Below are 14,818 nucleotides of genomic sequence, written 5' to 3'. Positions count from 1 at the left end.
AGCGGCTTTAAAGGAGGAGAGGAGAAAAAAAAAGGTGGAGGGAGGGAGGGAGAAAGCAGCAGTAAAAACTAAACTAGCAGTTTAAGTCCTTTTTAATCAGCCGTTTAGGTAGCTAAACTTACTTACAAAAACTGATTCCCATCTCTCTGCTCACTGACAGGAATCCGTTACTAAGACTTGAATTTGAGAATCTGTAGGACAGTCAATCAAGACAAGCACTGGCTGAGCTGCTCCGTGTTTGGAGACAAGAAAAAAAAATTAAAGGGAAAAACCTGGCAAGGAACCAGAACTTAGTTCAGTCACACAAAGGTAGAAAGAGCTGTTTCTAGACAAATCCAGTATCATTGCCATCATCATACTTGATCAGGTTTATATTTCTGATATCGCTATCATGTGTCCATATAAATTTAACGATTAATCTCCAATCAATGAGATAATCTCCTGGTATTAAAAATGACAAGAAGCCATAATTTGAAAATAACCAAGGAGAGGAAGGTACCTTTGAATGTAATCTCAGATCAAACGTTTTTCAGATTGGAAAGGCTTTTAACCATAGCCCTCTCCAGAATGCACAAGATATCTTTTTAAAATGCTTTTAAAAATTTGTGCAGAAAAATGCAGATTTTGCTGAGACTCTGCAATTTCCATCGTTACATTCAGTTCGTCCTGTAGTTTGAACATTCATGGTGGTGGTCTGAAATTACGAAATATAGGCCCCAACCACCTAATTTTGTTCTCTGGAGTCTCTTCTATGTGAGGCACAATATTAGGTTTTAAACAAGCTACCTATTTGCTTGCTTTCTGATGTCCAAGGGAGTCATGAAAGCTTTTAGACTTCCAGAAAAGAGATTGGAAGGTGCTGTTTTCACCTTCATAAAACAGTGTAGGAAAGTGCTTAAAACTAAGGGAACAGATGTGCCTGGCAGGCCGGTATTGAGGGGGACAGGGAGCGAGGCTCTTCTTTTGGCATCGGTTTGTTCAGACTATCTGAAACCTCATTTTCAGGCCGTGGTTTCACAGAAATCTAAGCCAAATTAACCTCTGTTGCTGGAGAAGTAAATAGAAAAGAAATTTGTAGGGGTCAAGCTCCTGTAATAATTCACGTACTAACCCTTCTTTCACCTGAATTATTACAGGAGCTTGACCCCTACAAATCGATGGGCCCTGGCACCATCCACCCGAGGGTGCTGAGAGCTGGCTGACACCATTGCGAGGCCACTCTCCATAATATTCGAGAAGTCGTGGAGAGCGGGGGATGTCCCAGAGGACTGGAGCAAGGCAAATGTTACCCCTATCTACAAGAAGGGCTTGAGGGAGGATCCGGGTAACTATAGGCCTATCAGCCTTACTTCAATCCCTGGGAAAGTTATGGAATGAATCCTCCTGGGGGCCGTCACAAGTCAAATGAAGCACGTGATTGGGAAAAGCCAACATGGCTTCACTAAGGGCAGATCGTGCTTGACAAACCTGGTGGCCTTCTATGACAAAGTGGCTTGCCTGGTTGGCATGGGGCGGGCGGTGGACATTGTCTACGTGGACTTCTCCAAGGCCTTTGATACGGTCCCCCGCAGCCTCGTCCTGGAGAAATGAATGTGTTATGGCCTAGAGAAGTGGTCTGTGCAGCGGGTAGGGAACTGGCTGACAGGCCGCACCCAAAGGGTGGTGGTAAATAGCTCTCTCTCAAACTGGCAACCCATGACAAGTGGGGTCCCCCAGGGATCGATATTGGGCCCAATGTTATTCAATAACTTTATAAGTGACCTGGATAATGGGATCAACTGTAGCCTGATGAAGTTTGCAGATGACACCAAACTGAGTGGGGAAATAAACACTTCAGAAAGGAGAGCAGCTCTGCAGGGATATCTGGATAGGCTAGAAGAGTGGCCCAACAAGAACCTTATGAAATTCAACAAGGACAAGTGTAAGGTCATGCACCTGGGAAAACATAATCCGGGAGTGTAGCACAGACTGGGATCTACCTGGCTGGAGAGCAGCTCTGTGGTAAGGGACCTGGGGGTCCTGGTGGGGGGCAGCCTAACATGAGTGAACAGTTGGCCAAGAAGGCCAACAGGATGCTGGGCTGCATCAAAAAGGGCATCACCAGCAGAGATAAAAAAGTCATTATCCCGCTCTACTCAGTGCTGTCAGGCCACACCTGGAGTGCTGTGTACAGTTCTGGTCCCCGCTGTACAAAAAGGATGTGGCCAGGCTGGAAGGGGTCCAGAGAAGGGCCACCAAGATGATCAGAGGACTGGGCAGCTGCCATATGAGGACAGGCTGGGAGAGCTGGGTTTGTTCAGCCTTGAGAAAAGGAGGCTTAGAGGGGATCTCATCATCATGTACCAGTAGCTACAAAGAAGATGGAGACTCCCTTTTTAGAGGAGTCCCATGGAGAGGACAAGGGGAATGGACACCAACTGCTCTTGGGAAGATTCCAACTGGACACCAGAGGAAAATTTTTCACAGTGAGGACAGTCACTGTTGGAATAATCTCCCCAGGAGGGGGTTGACTCGGCCACGTTGGACACCTTCAAGAGTCGTCTGGACAGGGTGCTGAGCCATCTTGTCTAGGCTGGGCTCTTCCTAGAAAGGTTGGACTCAATGATCCCTGAGGTCCCTTCCCCCCTGGGATTCTGTGAAATTTAAAATAAGCACAGAGTACTTCCAGAAATTCTGAGTAATTTTAGAAAAAGGGAGAGCAATTTACTCTTACAGATTATATTTAAAACATACCCTGCATAACGTAAGTTTGAATTTCTGATATTTTCCCCCTCTATTTCCCAGCCACCAAACATGAACTGGTAACTAACACTTAAATCTATTTTTTATCATTTAAGATGACGACAGGGAAAAGATCCTGAAGGAGGAGTGTGGGTTCCAACTTGCACAGTATTTTTGTTACACACCATAGTATCAAAGACATATAAACCCAAAACATTTCAGTTACCAGATCCCTTCAAAAAGCAAACCTTATTTTTACTATATTACAGCAAAGACAACCTTGCCCTGTTTCTTCCTTTCTACCCCAACATCCCAATTTTACAGTCCCCTGTCCCTGTTTCCACGCCCCGCCCCCCCAAATGGCTGGGGAAACTCCAAGGCAAAATAGACAGGTCGGGTGATGCCTGATTTTTAATTTTTATAATAAATATGTGTAACTGAGATATGGAATCTGGTGACCTTAATTCCAAGTTAAAGTTCTGTGTGTGTGGGGAAAGAGAAGATACAAAGGGAGAAAGGCCTTTTACAAGGTCATCCAGTCTTTTGTGCTTCAGGGGATTAAATTCTACTATTCAGATCTTTCACAAAGCAGAACTCCTTTTGATATTACTACTATTTTATTTAATTATCTAGCTTTCCTCAAACACTATCCTATGTGGTGTGGTGACTTTAGGGTACTTTAGATGTGATGCAGTTACATATAAGCAGCTTTTTAAATGGTGGGGTTTTTTTTTCTTTTGAATTAAATTACTCTAAAGTCTATTTTAGAAGCTTTGGTGGGGTTTTAATTTAGTTCAACATATTAAGTCATGACCTTATTATCATACCTTCCACTTGTCACGATAACGTTTTGCCACTGGACAATCTTGTATTTAGGTGTAAAACAGACCAAATCAGAATTCTAACAGTGGGTATCGTTGCCAATATACAGATATTAAAGTCAGATCTGTCCTGGGGGTCTTTACAAGTGCAGTTATACCTGAACTCTGTATCTAAACAGTTTATACTAGTAAAACTCACTGAAAGCCTAATTTTATTACAGTCTCTACCAGCCCTCGGCAGATCAAACTGAGGCAGACAGCAAAAGCACAATTTTGCTGCTATCGTTATACGGGCATTGTCACATTGACAAGGGCTTCGGTGAGTTTAGAAAAAAATAAAAAAAGAAAACCGGCAGCGTGCCAATAACTGGACATTCTGGCATGCCATACTGTGCTTTATTAGTGCACTTACCACACAGAATCCTGTCACGTCCTTGGTGATAAATGCCTCTGCAAACACGGCGATACTTACAGGAAAACACAAATTATAATAAAGGCTTTAAGCGTGCCTTTAAATCTGTCTTCAAGAGCAGCAGTGCTCTCTTAAATAGTAGATACACAAACATTTGTGAAAGCAGACCTATAGGAGGGAAAAAATGTCATTTTCTTCAAGGTTTAAATTTTCCGTGAGGGTAATTTGTATCTGTGAACATTTAATTTACTAGGAGTACAGGTGGACAATCACATCTGCCTATCTGTTGGAGTAAAGCTGTCAAATTTCAAAGCCTGTGTTGAAAAAACAGTTTGTTTTAAATCAGTCGTTGAGTCTCCTTGCCAGTTTTTCAGACATTTTTAACTTATTCAACCAATTGAAGGGTAATCAGGAAACGGCTTCTTCACTGAGACCAATGTGTGGATCTGAGAGCCTTTTCAGGACATAACGATAAGACTTACCAGTGGAAGATGGTGGCCCAATAATACAAGTCTTGAGCCAAGAGCACAAGAAGAACAGCAAAATAAAGAGAATTAGAAAAATTAGCATCTTAATTTCTCCTACGAAGATCCTTACACAAGGTCGCTTGTTCTAGTTTCTGAACAAGTGGTTTGGAAGCGCTTGCAGGAATGAAGTTTATTTCTCACAGATTTTACTACTACTGGTTTTTAACTGAAAGTCTAAGAAAGCACAAGTTCCAGTTAAAGCTTTTCCTAGATTAGAGTTTTTATAAGGTACATAGGTATTAAGTAAATAAGGTACTAAATTCAGGCAGCAACTTTGGCATCAGTGAAAGGCCATCACTGCTAATCAGCCCCTGGTTTAGAAAACGGAGTTACCTTGTATATCTCAGTGCCCTCTCAATGTAGTTGTAATTTGGCCAGTGGATCCAGAAGACACAGCAGGGAAATGAACGGAGGCACAAACAGGACAATCACAATAAGCCTTGCTTCGAGAACTGCCAGAACTAAAACAGTCCAGGCAGAACTACACCTGGTACGAGATGATTAAGCTGCTAACTTCTAACAAAAATGTGTTCATGTAGGTGGGTTTAGCATACATTCAGTGGCACTGTCATCACGATGAGTTCTCAATTCGATTTAATTTATGAATATTTATCGGGGACTGAAAAATAAGTACTTCAGGCTATTCACATTGTGTAAAGAAAGTCTCGAGATCGCCAAGTTATTGTATGATGAATCTCTGAAAAGTCAATCTTTGGCAATAGACTTCCTCTCTTAAAATGATGGTTTATTACGCTGACACACTGCTGCACCTCAGATTTGTATGAATGCTTGGGTTCAGACACAGAACTGAATTCGGACAGACGGTTTTATGTGCGAGGCACCTGCAGAAGTTTATGAACAAATGCGGTATGTTTTCCAAAACGGTTTCTATTCACCTTTAATAAATACTTTGAAATAATACATTTTTCTTTCTTTTAAATGGTGACAGAACACGGCGCAACAAAATACTGAGGGAAGGAAATTGTGAAAGATCAAACTTCTGTATATGATGTGAAGCTGTAAAAGTTTTTTTAAAGCAAAAACTTCTGCATTTCACAAAACCAAACTTCACCTTCAAAACTCGCCTTCCAATAGGCTGTTTTCACATAAAGCCTCCAAAGCCGTGGCAGATGACTGGAAAGCAAGCTGTACAGCATCGTGGTGAAACATAGCATTTTTGAAATGTAAATGAGTGCTCTGTAGCCCGTATCTGGGACCGGGCACGGCTTCATTCTGCAGCTGCATAACAGACTTGCCAATTACAAGGCACGGAACTGCTCAGGTAACACCCAAGTGTACTGCTCGCCACGAAACGCAGCGCTGACAGCTCCGGACACTAACGCACTGAAAAACCCTCTCCTCTGGGAACGACCTTCTTCCTTCGGGAAGCTGCATCCCTAACTTCGAGAGCCCACGTGTAATCCTAACAGTGGCCGTCAAAGGGATTTCGCATCGCCCGTTCCGGCCTTTTCCACACCTGCTATTTGTGCAAGAGTTAGTGGGTCGTACGCTTGTCTGTTATGACCGGGGCAAGACTCCTCTGAGCCCTGCTTGCGCAGACTAATCACCACTCAGCAAAGCACATCAACCTCTAGTAAAGAGCGCGGTACTCTGACAAGGGAGGAACGCTATTCCAGGTGCTGCTCCCTTGGAAAGGGCTTGTACTCGATCCATAGGCCACCGCATGGTTACCATAAAAATCTCAACTAGAAAATACTTGTATAACATTTTGAAGCAAAGTAATGTAAAGTCAAAAATAAAAATTATATATTTCATGAAGATTAAGGCAGTACCGGTGTCTCCGAGAAGACAGGAACGTGACCTTCTCTGGCAGAGTCTATGAGCAGGACAGAGGCAGCCCTTGGCTGCTCACTCACTGCTTGTTGTACGGAAACAAAAAAGACGTGGCCCGCAGGCTGTTCTGCTGCGCCCCGTCGGCCGGTGTCACATCGCTGCCACCGCGAGCACAACCCGAGCTTCGTGATCCGGCACTGTTGCGACTGTGCTGAATAATTCCTTCGCAAGCGCTTCCAGACTGGCATGGTTTTGCTTTCTTTGTGTCTACCCAACTGGCATAAAGTCACAGCTCAGATCTTTTGTTCAACGTTTGTAAATAGTTTGAGCGTGACGTTGATGAAAACGCTGGAACGATTTCTAATGCAATGGAAACAGGTGAAAGAAAAAAAATTATCATTTGTGAAAAGAACTTCCTTGGCAAACTCTCAACCTGATTAATAATTTAGTAATTCTCCTACTCCGTGTGAAGTAGCACAGGAAAATGTATAAAAGTCATTAGAAGAAAGCTCTTATTAAAATATCTAAATTACAACATAATCCTTTAATACCCAAGATGAAGAACATTCACAGTGAAGTTCAATCGCTTGAAAGATTCTCAGACGCATTGAACAATTTCTGCATTAAGGAAAGCCTAGCTTAGACGTGACATATACGCCCTATACAGAGCAAACGTCTTTGAGCTTGCTTACTTTATATTTTTTAAATAACCTATTAAAATAAATATATTTCAAGAACAGTTTACAATGAACCTGTATTTTTTCTAAAAGCTGAGTTTCTAAAAACGTAACCAGCTTCAGCATCATGAGGTGTAAAATGCAAAAACTTGATAAAGAAGCAAAAGGCCTTTATGGTTTTTCTTTGTAATGTTTCGAAATAGGAAAACAACATGTACATCCTCATCAGATGAGCCGGGAAAAGTTAACCACTGGGAAACTGCACAATGAGAAAATTTAATTCTTACATGTAATTAAATAGAATCTGTGTATGGAAACAAGATGGGAAAGGATACAGGTTTCGTAGTCGCTGTATAGATGTATTATTTCTGTATTCCAGTGAAGGCTTATGATTCTTCTGTTTGCTACAGATTTGCCTTTAAAATGGGACACAATAGAGAACAGAGGGTGGATGTTGTGAGAAAAACACTTCCACTCATTGGATCTTAATAATACCATCACCTTCTCTCCAAAAGCTCTTTTTACGGGACGTTTGGGGCAAACAGGACAACTTTATTATCAACACAGCAGCTGGACAGCTGTCTGTTAGCTGCTGTAAGGAGGTGAGGGCCAAGTGGACCCAAATCCTTTCTACAACTTTAGTTTGGTTAATAAAACCACTGTGAGGGGCTGTACGTTAACGAAGGTGCTTTGTATTGCTGACCTTGATACAGAAGCAGACCAGCAGCTGGGCACTAAGATGATCGCAGGACAGTCTTTCTTTGTCGTGTAGCTTGTAAGCCCGTTATTTAGAATCACAGAATCGTTAAGGTTGGAAAAGACCCGTAAGATCATCGAGTCCAACCGCTAACCTATCACTGCCCAGGCCACCACTAAACCATATCCTCAAGCACCACGTCTACCCTTCTTTTAAATACCTCCAGGGATGGAGACTCCGCCACCTCCCTGGGCAGCCTGTGCCGATGCCTGACAGCCCTTTTGGTGACAAAGTTTTTCCTAATGTCCAACCTAAACTTCCCCTGGCACAGCTTCAATATAAAATGGTGTTTCTACTGTACAGCTAGACAGAACCCTATTATACCAGAAATTGCGCGGATCTGCAGTAATCAATCATTACGATTACCAATAATTATTTAAATTAACCAAGGAATAATTAATAACTGATTAATACTTGAGATTTTTCTATTTTCTGAAACCATGCAAAGGTATCTGTCCTCACACAAAGTTAACTTTCAGTGGGCTCACACGCTGTGCACCTTGCTATCTGCTACAAGTATACGATCTGATCACATGAGATACTTTATCAGCTCATCTGGAATGATTGAAAAAAAAATTAATAGCTTTTACATGGAATGAAAGAGATTACTCTTAATTTGGTGCTATTTAGTGTCACAGTAAGAAACAGCAATATTTTCCTGAACACTAATTTCCTAAAGGCTCTGGTATTTCAGCGTGGCGTATCCCTGTATTTAAAACCCTGCAGGCAAATTCTCGATTAGTAAATCTATCTTTTCGATGAAGCAAAGACATCCCTTCAGGATGCACGTGCTTGCTATCTTCAGAAAGCAACGGCGCGCTTACCACTGCCAAACGTTGCTACAGTCATGCCTGGGTGGTTCAATTTGTGTTGAAAGCGGCATGATTCCCAAGCGCAAACACTTCAGTGGTACAACAGTGCACGCGAAGGACACGCAAACTAAAAGTTCTTCCTTACAAGTTCAGATAAAATAATCAGAATATTACCGACGCTGTAAGAGGTACCTCGCACGGGTGTGGTGTCAGGCGTACCAGAACAAACAGGGCTAGAGGGGTCAAACACGTAAATATTGCTTCTTTAAATCATACTTGACAAATAACGTCCCATCTTTTCAAATCTCAGTGATATTGGCTTGACATTGGGATTGTAACCTGTCAGCGTAGTTACTCCTGGTTTACATAGATCTCCCCTGACTCTTGTCACAACGACGGGCCATCTCGATTATTTTTGGCCCGAGGTCCGACATCAAGCCTGTTGAAATTAATGAAGAAATCGCTGTTAACTAGAGTGGGCTTTCCATCAACGACGGGTGACATAACTGAAAGTTAAGCTACTATTTTTATCGTGGTATGATGCCGTAGCATACCACAGAACTATGAAAACTTACATACAAAGGAACAGGAAGGTTTTGTGTGCTACGAGTGAGCTCCCCTCTCACTGACCTTCCCATTTCGTGAAATCCCGTCTCCCTCAGAGGCCGAACCCACCCCTACATCCCACGGAGTAGCAAATGGCGCTGGGCTCCCCCGCTCCTCCCCGCCTCCCTCAAAGGGAGCACAACCCCGGCTCCTCGCAGCTCTGCCCCGCGCGGATGCTCTGCTCAAGGGCGGGCTAGAGGAAGGGCTTGACCGATGAGCCAAGGGCCCTGGCGCGAGGTGCTGAACCAATATACCGGAGGAGTAACTGCTGTGGCAGGTCAGGCTTTGAATCATCACATTTATACTCAGAAGGGCAATGGGACGAGTCATGCCAAACCTCTGTATTGTCAGGTCTTACTTATTAACACCGGTTGGGAAGGCCCGGCCTTTCGATCGCTCTCCTGAGCTTACGCGCACTTTATATGCACAAAGCTTCAGTTGCGACGCGAATCAGAGTATTACTTCCACATAGCTGCAGATAAGTACTGAAAAATTATTTATCTAGATAATGGATTTCAACTCCTTCAGAATACTTAATTTAAATGAACACACAGTATAGGAATGAAATGAAAAGATTTAAAGAAAGTAATACAGTTTGAGAATAAAAACGAAGCTTTGTTCTTGCATCAGAATGTATTAGATCTTGCAATTTGCATATACAAATAATTCAGCAACATTCACCAGCATTAAAAACACAGCTATATCAAATTATAAATGTAATAAAAGAAAATAATAATAGCCGAAACTGTATAATACATACATATATTATAAAGATTTGACAAATTAAATACAATTTGGTTATACAGAAAAGTTTCAACAACTTTACATTAAAAATGGTACTAGGGGAAATGAAAACATTTCGAAATACTGAACACAGGTGGTCAGGCTCATTTTAAAAGTTTAAAAAACTGATACGTAAAAATACCCTAAAAAACACTGGTAATTACAGTATGCATTCTTCGTTAAGGCCCAATTCAGCAAAGCACTTAAGGGATTGCTTCAAGAACAAAGAACCTACGGTACTTAAACGTTTCGTGGAATAGAGATGTCATGAAGCGAATGCTTAAATGCTTAGGTGAGCTGGAACCTAGCTTAACACATGAAAACAGTCAAGTCACATAGTGACCAAAACCATGTACAGATCAGAATGTACGACTTCTAATCAACTATTTGGCATTTTAAAGTAATTCCATGCAACATAGGAAAAGTTAAAGGAAAGTTCATATATATCTATATCGAGACAGAGCTCCCCAGTTATTGGGCTGCTGCAGTGAGCAGTCTATTGACTGACACAAGAACTGGAAAGCAAGCTTTTCATATTATATTAAAAAAGTCATTATGTAGCAATCTGTGTGACTTCTGCAATACGATACAGGTATTTCTGTTTCCTCCTCCTCCTAGATACCTTCATACGGTTGGGCAACTAAAATCTGAGTACCCACTTTGTATCTGCTATTCCAGCTTAACTCCATGCTACTCCGTGCTCTAACTACGGAGAGCTGCCTCGCCCTGCAGGACACCCCCTTGCAGGAAACCCGGAGGGCGGGTGGAGCTCGGCTGTCTGTCCTGCCGCTGTCAGGGGGCCGTGGGTCCCGGCGGACACCACCCCGCACTGCCACTGCGCTGAGGAGGTTTGCGTCACGAGGCAGCTCTTAGTCCAGGCTTTTATTTAAGGGACCCAAAAGGCTGTCCAACAGAGAAATTATTTTTCAAACATAGGCTAAATGTTTGGAAAGATCCTGATGCTGGGATTTAATGGGACCATAAAACAGGCTTCTTTGGAAAACAGTGGAAATTTCTTTGCATTATTTTCTATCATCATTCAACCTCTCCGAGTCTCCCTGCGCTCCAAATGATCATACTGAAAGCCCCACTGTATTGGTTTCCACACTGAATTTATTTGATGGCTTTTTAAAATTTGATAAATTTTCAGCATGCAGCGGTACTGTAAACTTACTTGGCATTCGTTTGCGATACTCAACACTTTCTACGTCTTGAGCGTATCTTCTCATAGCAACTCGCATCAAAGGTTTAGTCTTTAAACAATCTTTTTTTAAGTGCATAATTTACTGTACAAATAAATACAGAAGTGCATCGATGGGACGACAAGAAGCAGTAAACGGCAGTGTTCAGAACAGTGTGCTTAGAGATCTCTAAACTGCGCCTTTTCCGTTCAGCATGAAATGAAACGAGAAGTAAGAACACCTTCCCGTTTCCTTGCATCATTACCAAGAGTAACGCTATTTGCTGTCGGAAAAGAAAAATGCTCATGGGATAAAATAGTGCAAGAACAATAGAGAAACGATCAGTGTAAGTTGCTTATTTTAAATAAGGCTTTTATGTTTGCATTGAAAAAAACCCCAACCAACTGGACAAGACAGAACTATTGCATATTAGTTATGTAATTAAAGTACATATTCGCATACTTTGTGCTCATTAATGCATATATGCATTTTAAGGAGTGGAAAAAGATATACTTCTTAATTATTCAACATTCGGATGCCCTGTGACTTTCTGGATTCTCTAACCCCCAAGCGTATCCTCTTCAGGGCTACAATAAAGACTTTTAAACTTTATTTCACCAATTATATTATCAGTAGTATTTTCATTAAAAATATATCTATATACACAATCATATACCCCTTTTAGATAAAGGAATATTTCCTTTTTTGATAATATATATGGGAGGGTAAGAACATAGAGGAGCTTTTTGCTCCAGTGCTTAATGTGGCTAGCATTGCACTGTTAGCAAAATGTTTCTTCAGAGTTTTAGCAAATACTGTTACCTGTTCTGTTGGGTCTAATCAAAGAATAAGAGTTCATCTCTCTCGCCTTTTCTCAAAGAAGTGGGAAATTATGCACGTGTATATAGAGAAGCTTTACATCCATTTCGGACACGGGCTATAAAGCCACCTCAAGTAGACAAGTTCAGGTGCTGCAAAATATACTCTTCTGATATGCAAAATATTCTCAAAATAGTGGCAAACTCACATTATTGTCTTTCTAAATTGATTTAAGCTGGTGTAATATTTAGGAAAGAACAAAATAAATGGACTTTGAAAGCTATATTAAATCAAACATTCACGTCTGTATTTATACTGATTATATCTTATTGACAGCCAGGCTCAAAGTAGAACTGCCATCAACCTGGAGGTTCTTAAAAGCAGACTTTAAAAGCAGTTCTATTTCGCAGCTGGACTGTACATCATTACACATGAAGGGCCATATCCTGATACCTTTATCACTTTATCACTAATAGCACTTCTTTGCCTTCTTTGTGAAATAAATTCCAAGTAAGCCCGAGCAGGTGATCAGAACGTGTCCCCAAATAAACATCTATTTTCATAGCGAAGAAAGGTTTATGGCCAAACCATGTTTAGTTTAAACATATGTACCACAACCCCCTTTTTTTTTTTTAATATGAAATGTAAATCACCTGTGTAAAGTTTCAAGAACTGGGATATAACGTTATCGATAAGTACTTATAAGTGGAAAAAGTCAAAGAAATAGACCCTCAAGAATTAATTTACTGTTGTTTAGAATAAAGATTTCTATACCATCTTATAGTGATATACTGTATATGAACATTATACTTCGCTTTAGAAGATATTTATATTTAAGAAGTAACTTTATACAGCAATTGCAATTTTTAGAGCAAGCGCAAGGTCATATTTACAGTAAAGTCAACAATTAAAACGACACGGAATAAATTAACAGAATATACAACTATTTATACAGACACATTAAAAAATAAGGCAGGAATTTTCATTTGAAATTAGCATAATCGGAAAATATGTCGATGAAATCTTGTACCACTCTGTAGCAGAATTCATACTGTTCCTGAAAAACAATAAGAAGATATCAGCATGTGCATCGTACGATTACACTGGAGAAGCTCGTACTTCGCAAACCCTAGTGATAAGCACGACACGTTCTCACTCAGACCTGGACCAGCAGCTGCGGACTCGCCTGTTCTGGTTTCTCTTTATGTACTTATTTTTTTAAATAAAAGCCATAGTACCTTGCTCTTTTGTCACATACGAGCTGATTGTTGCTCTTGAGTTGGAATGATTTCTTTAACCTTTCTAGGTGACAGTTCTTAAACGGAATCAATTCTTAGGCCTGGCTTATTTAAATTAAGCAGCTTACTGTACCTGCCTGTTCCCGGCTCACGCTACAGCAGGTAACGCCTCCGGTGCATTCCCCAGGGAGCCTGGCTCTTTAACTCTGGGCTCCATCTTATGAGCTTTACAGCAGAAACTAAGCAACGATGTAACTTCTGACAACGTAACTTTAAACGTATAGGACATTAAAAAACCTCTGCATCCGTTTGTCTGAGACGGAGCTCCCCTTGCCAAGGCTGGCTGCGATGTATTTATCCACTGCCTACGCCAGCCTGCTGCACCCTAAAGATGGGACACCTCCTGATCTTCCAGGCGGGCTGATACACCTTAGATGTGGTTTGCTGGGTTACAAAATCTGTGACAGCACTGCTAATAAACAGAACCAGCATCTGACTTCACTCACGCTAGAAAGCAGAGTTTAGCAGAAGCCTGTCTGCAGGCTCAGCTGGGAATATCTGTGGCAATTACGCCCTTAACTAACATTATTAAATCACAGAGCCAGAACCCCAACAGAAATGCTTCATCCCTGTCTCAGCGTGACTGCAGATAATCCAGTTCTACTTCTTCAAGCCCTTTCTTCCTATCCGTAGGATGGAGAAAACGTCTACCTGTAAAAAGGTGTTTTGAGATACTGTTTCTAAAGAAGCTTCAAATCACAGAACGGAAGCTGCTACCAAAATACAAAATATCAGCGTTTTTGCATATTTTCCAAAAACACAAGACTCAAAAAAAATTGTTAATGTTTGTTCAATAGGGAGAAGTGTCTGGACCAAGCGCCGCATATTACTTGTAGGTGACTTTAAAGAAGTCAAAGACATTTCACCCTTTCAGTGACCAACTGCAAGCCAATTTAAGCCCAGACATTTTAAGGTAAGAAAGAACAACTGATACGTAGCTGAAAAGCCATTTACTTCATGGGCTTTGTCACCTGCAACACTCAGAATTGATTTTGGTTTGACTGTCTCCAGTTCCTAACAGACACAGAACGTTTAGCCAAGTTGTATTTTTAGAAATGCTAGAAAAAGAAATCTTTAAAAATACAGATTTCTGATGATACCTTGTACATAGACAGCCACCATGCATAATTTATTTCAACCTGCAAAAAACCCCTTTGTTCTCCCCGCCCAAGAATATTTAGAAACGTACATCCTTTGACAAAGATGCGCATTGTTAAATACCATACCAGTGTTTGCACCATATGTGGCCTTTGCAGTCTTAAGCTCTTCACAGCTTGAAATACATCTAAGAGCCCTTCAGCCTTGACTCGTTCCAGAATATTGCTGAGTGCTATGAAGGTACCTGTTCTTCCAGCGCCAGCACTGCAACGTAAACACATTTGCTTGACACGCAGTAGGATAACATTAAAAGAGAAATAATGATATGGAATAGCCAAATACTCCTATTAGCCAACTTCTACTCATTTTTTGTGCTTAGTTTGTCACCCCAGCTTTGCCCAAAGGGAGCTGGAATTAATGGAATTAACTCGGAGCCAGGCTGGAACCAATACAGGCTTGTTACTGACAGCTTCTCTACCCAAAGGGGAGATCCTGAGCTGGCTGCGGCAGCA

At 41.3% G+C, this 14,818-nt stretch overlaps 1 protein-coding gene across 2 annotated transcripts in view; it reads right to left on the bottom strand.

The window, feature by feature from the left end:
• Positions 1-9,713: 9,713 nt before the first annotated feature.
• PTPRE (protein tyrosine phosphatase receptor type E) overlaps positions 9,714-14,818 on the bottom strand; it is a 109,684-nt gene continuing 104,579 nt past the window's right edge. For both annotated transcript variants that reach the window (XM_064464383.1, XM_064464382.1), the window contains 2 exons: positions 14,435-14,570; positions 9,714-12,967 (listed from right to left, as the gene is read on the bottom strand). In XM_064464383.1, the coding sequence (XP_064320453.1) occupies positions 12,893-12,967; positions 14,435-14,570 (211 nt within the window). In that variant the 3' untranslated portion in view covers positions 9,714-12,892. The remainder of the gene's footprint in view (positions 12,968-14,434; positions 14,571-14,818) is intronic.

This window comes from Phalacrocorax carbo, chromosome 12 (genome assembly GCF_963921805.1).
Source record: "Phalacrocorax carbo chromosome 12, bPhaCar2.1, whole genome shotgun sequence".
NCBI lineage: Eukaryota > Metazoa > Chordata > Aves > Suliformes > Phalacrocoracidae > Phalacrocorax > Phalacrocorax carbo.
Note: the sequence above shows the minus strand (reverse complement) of the source record. Positions and strands in the feature narration are given on the sequence as shown.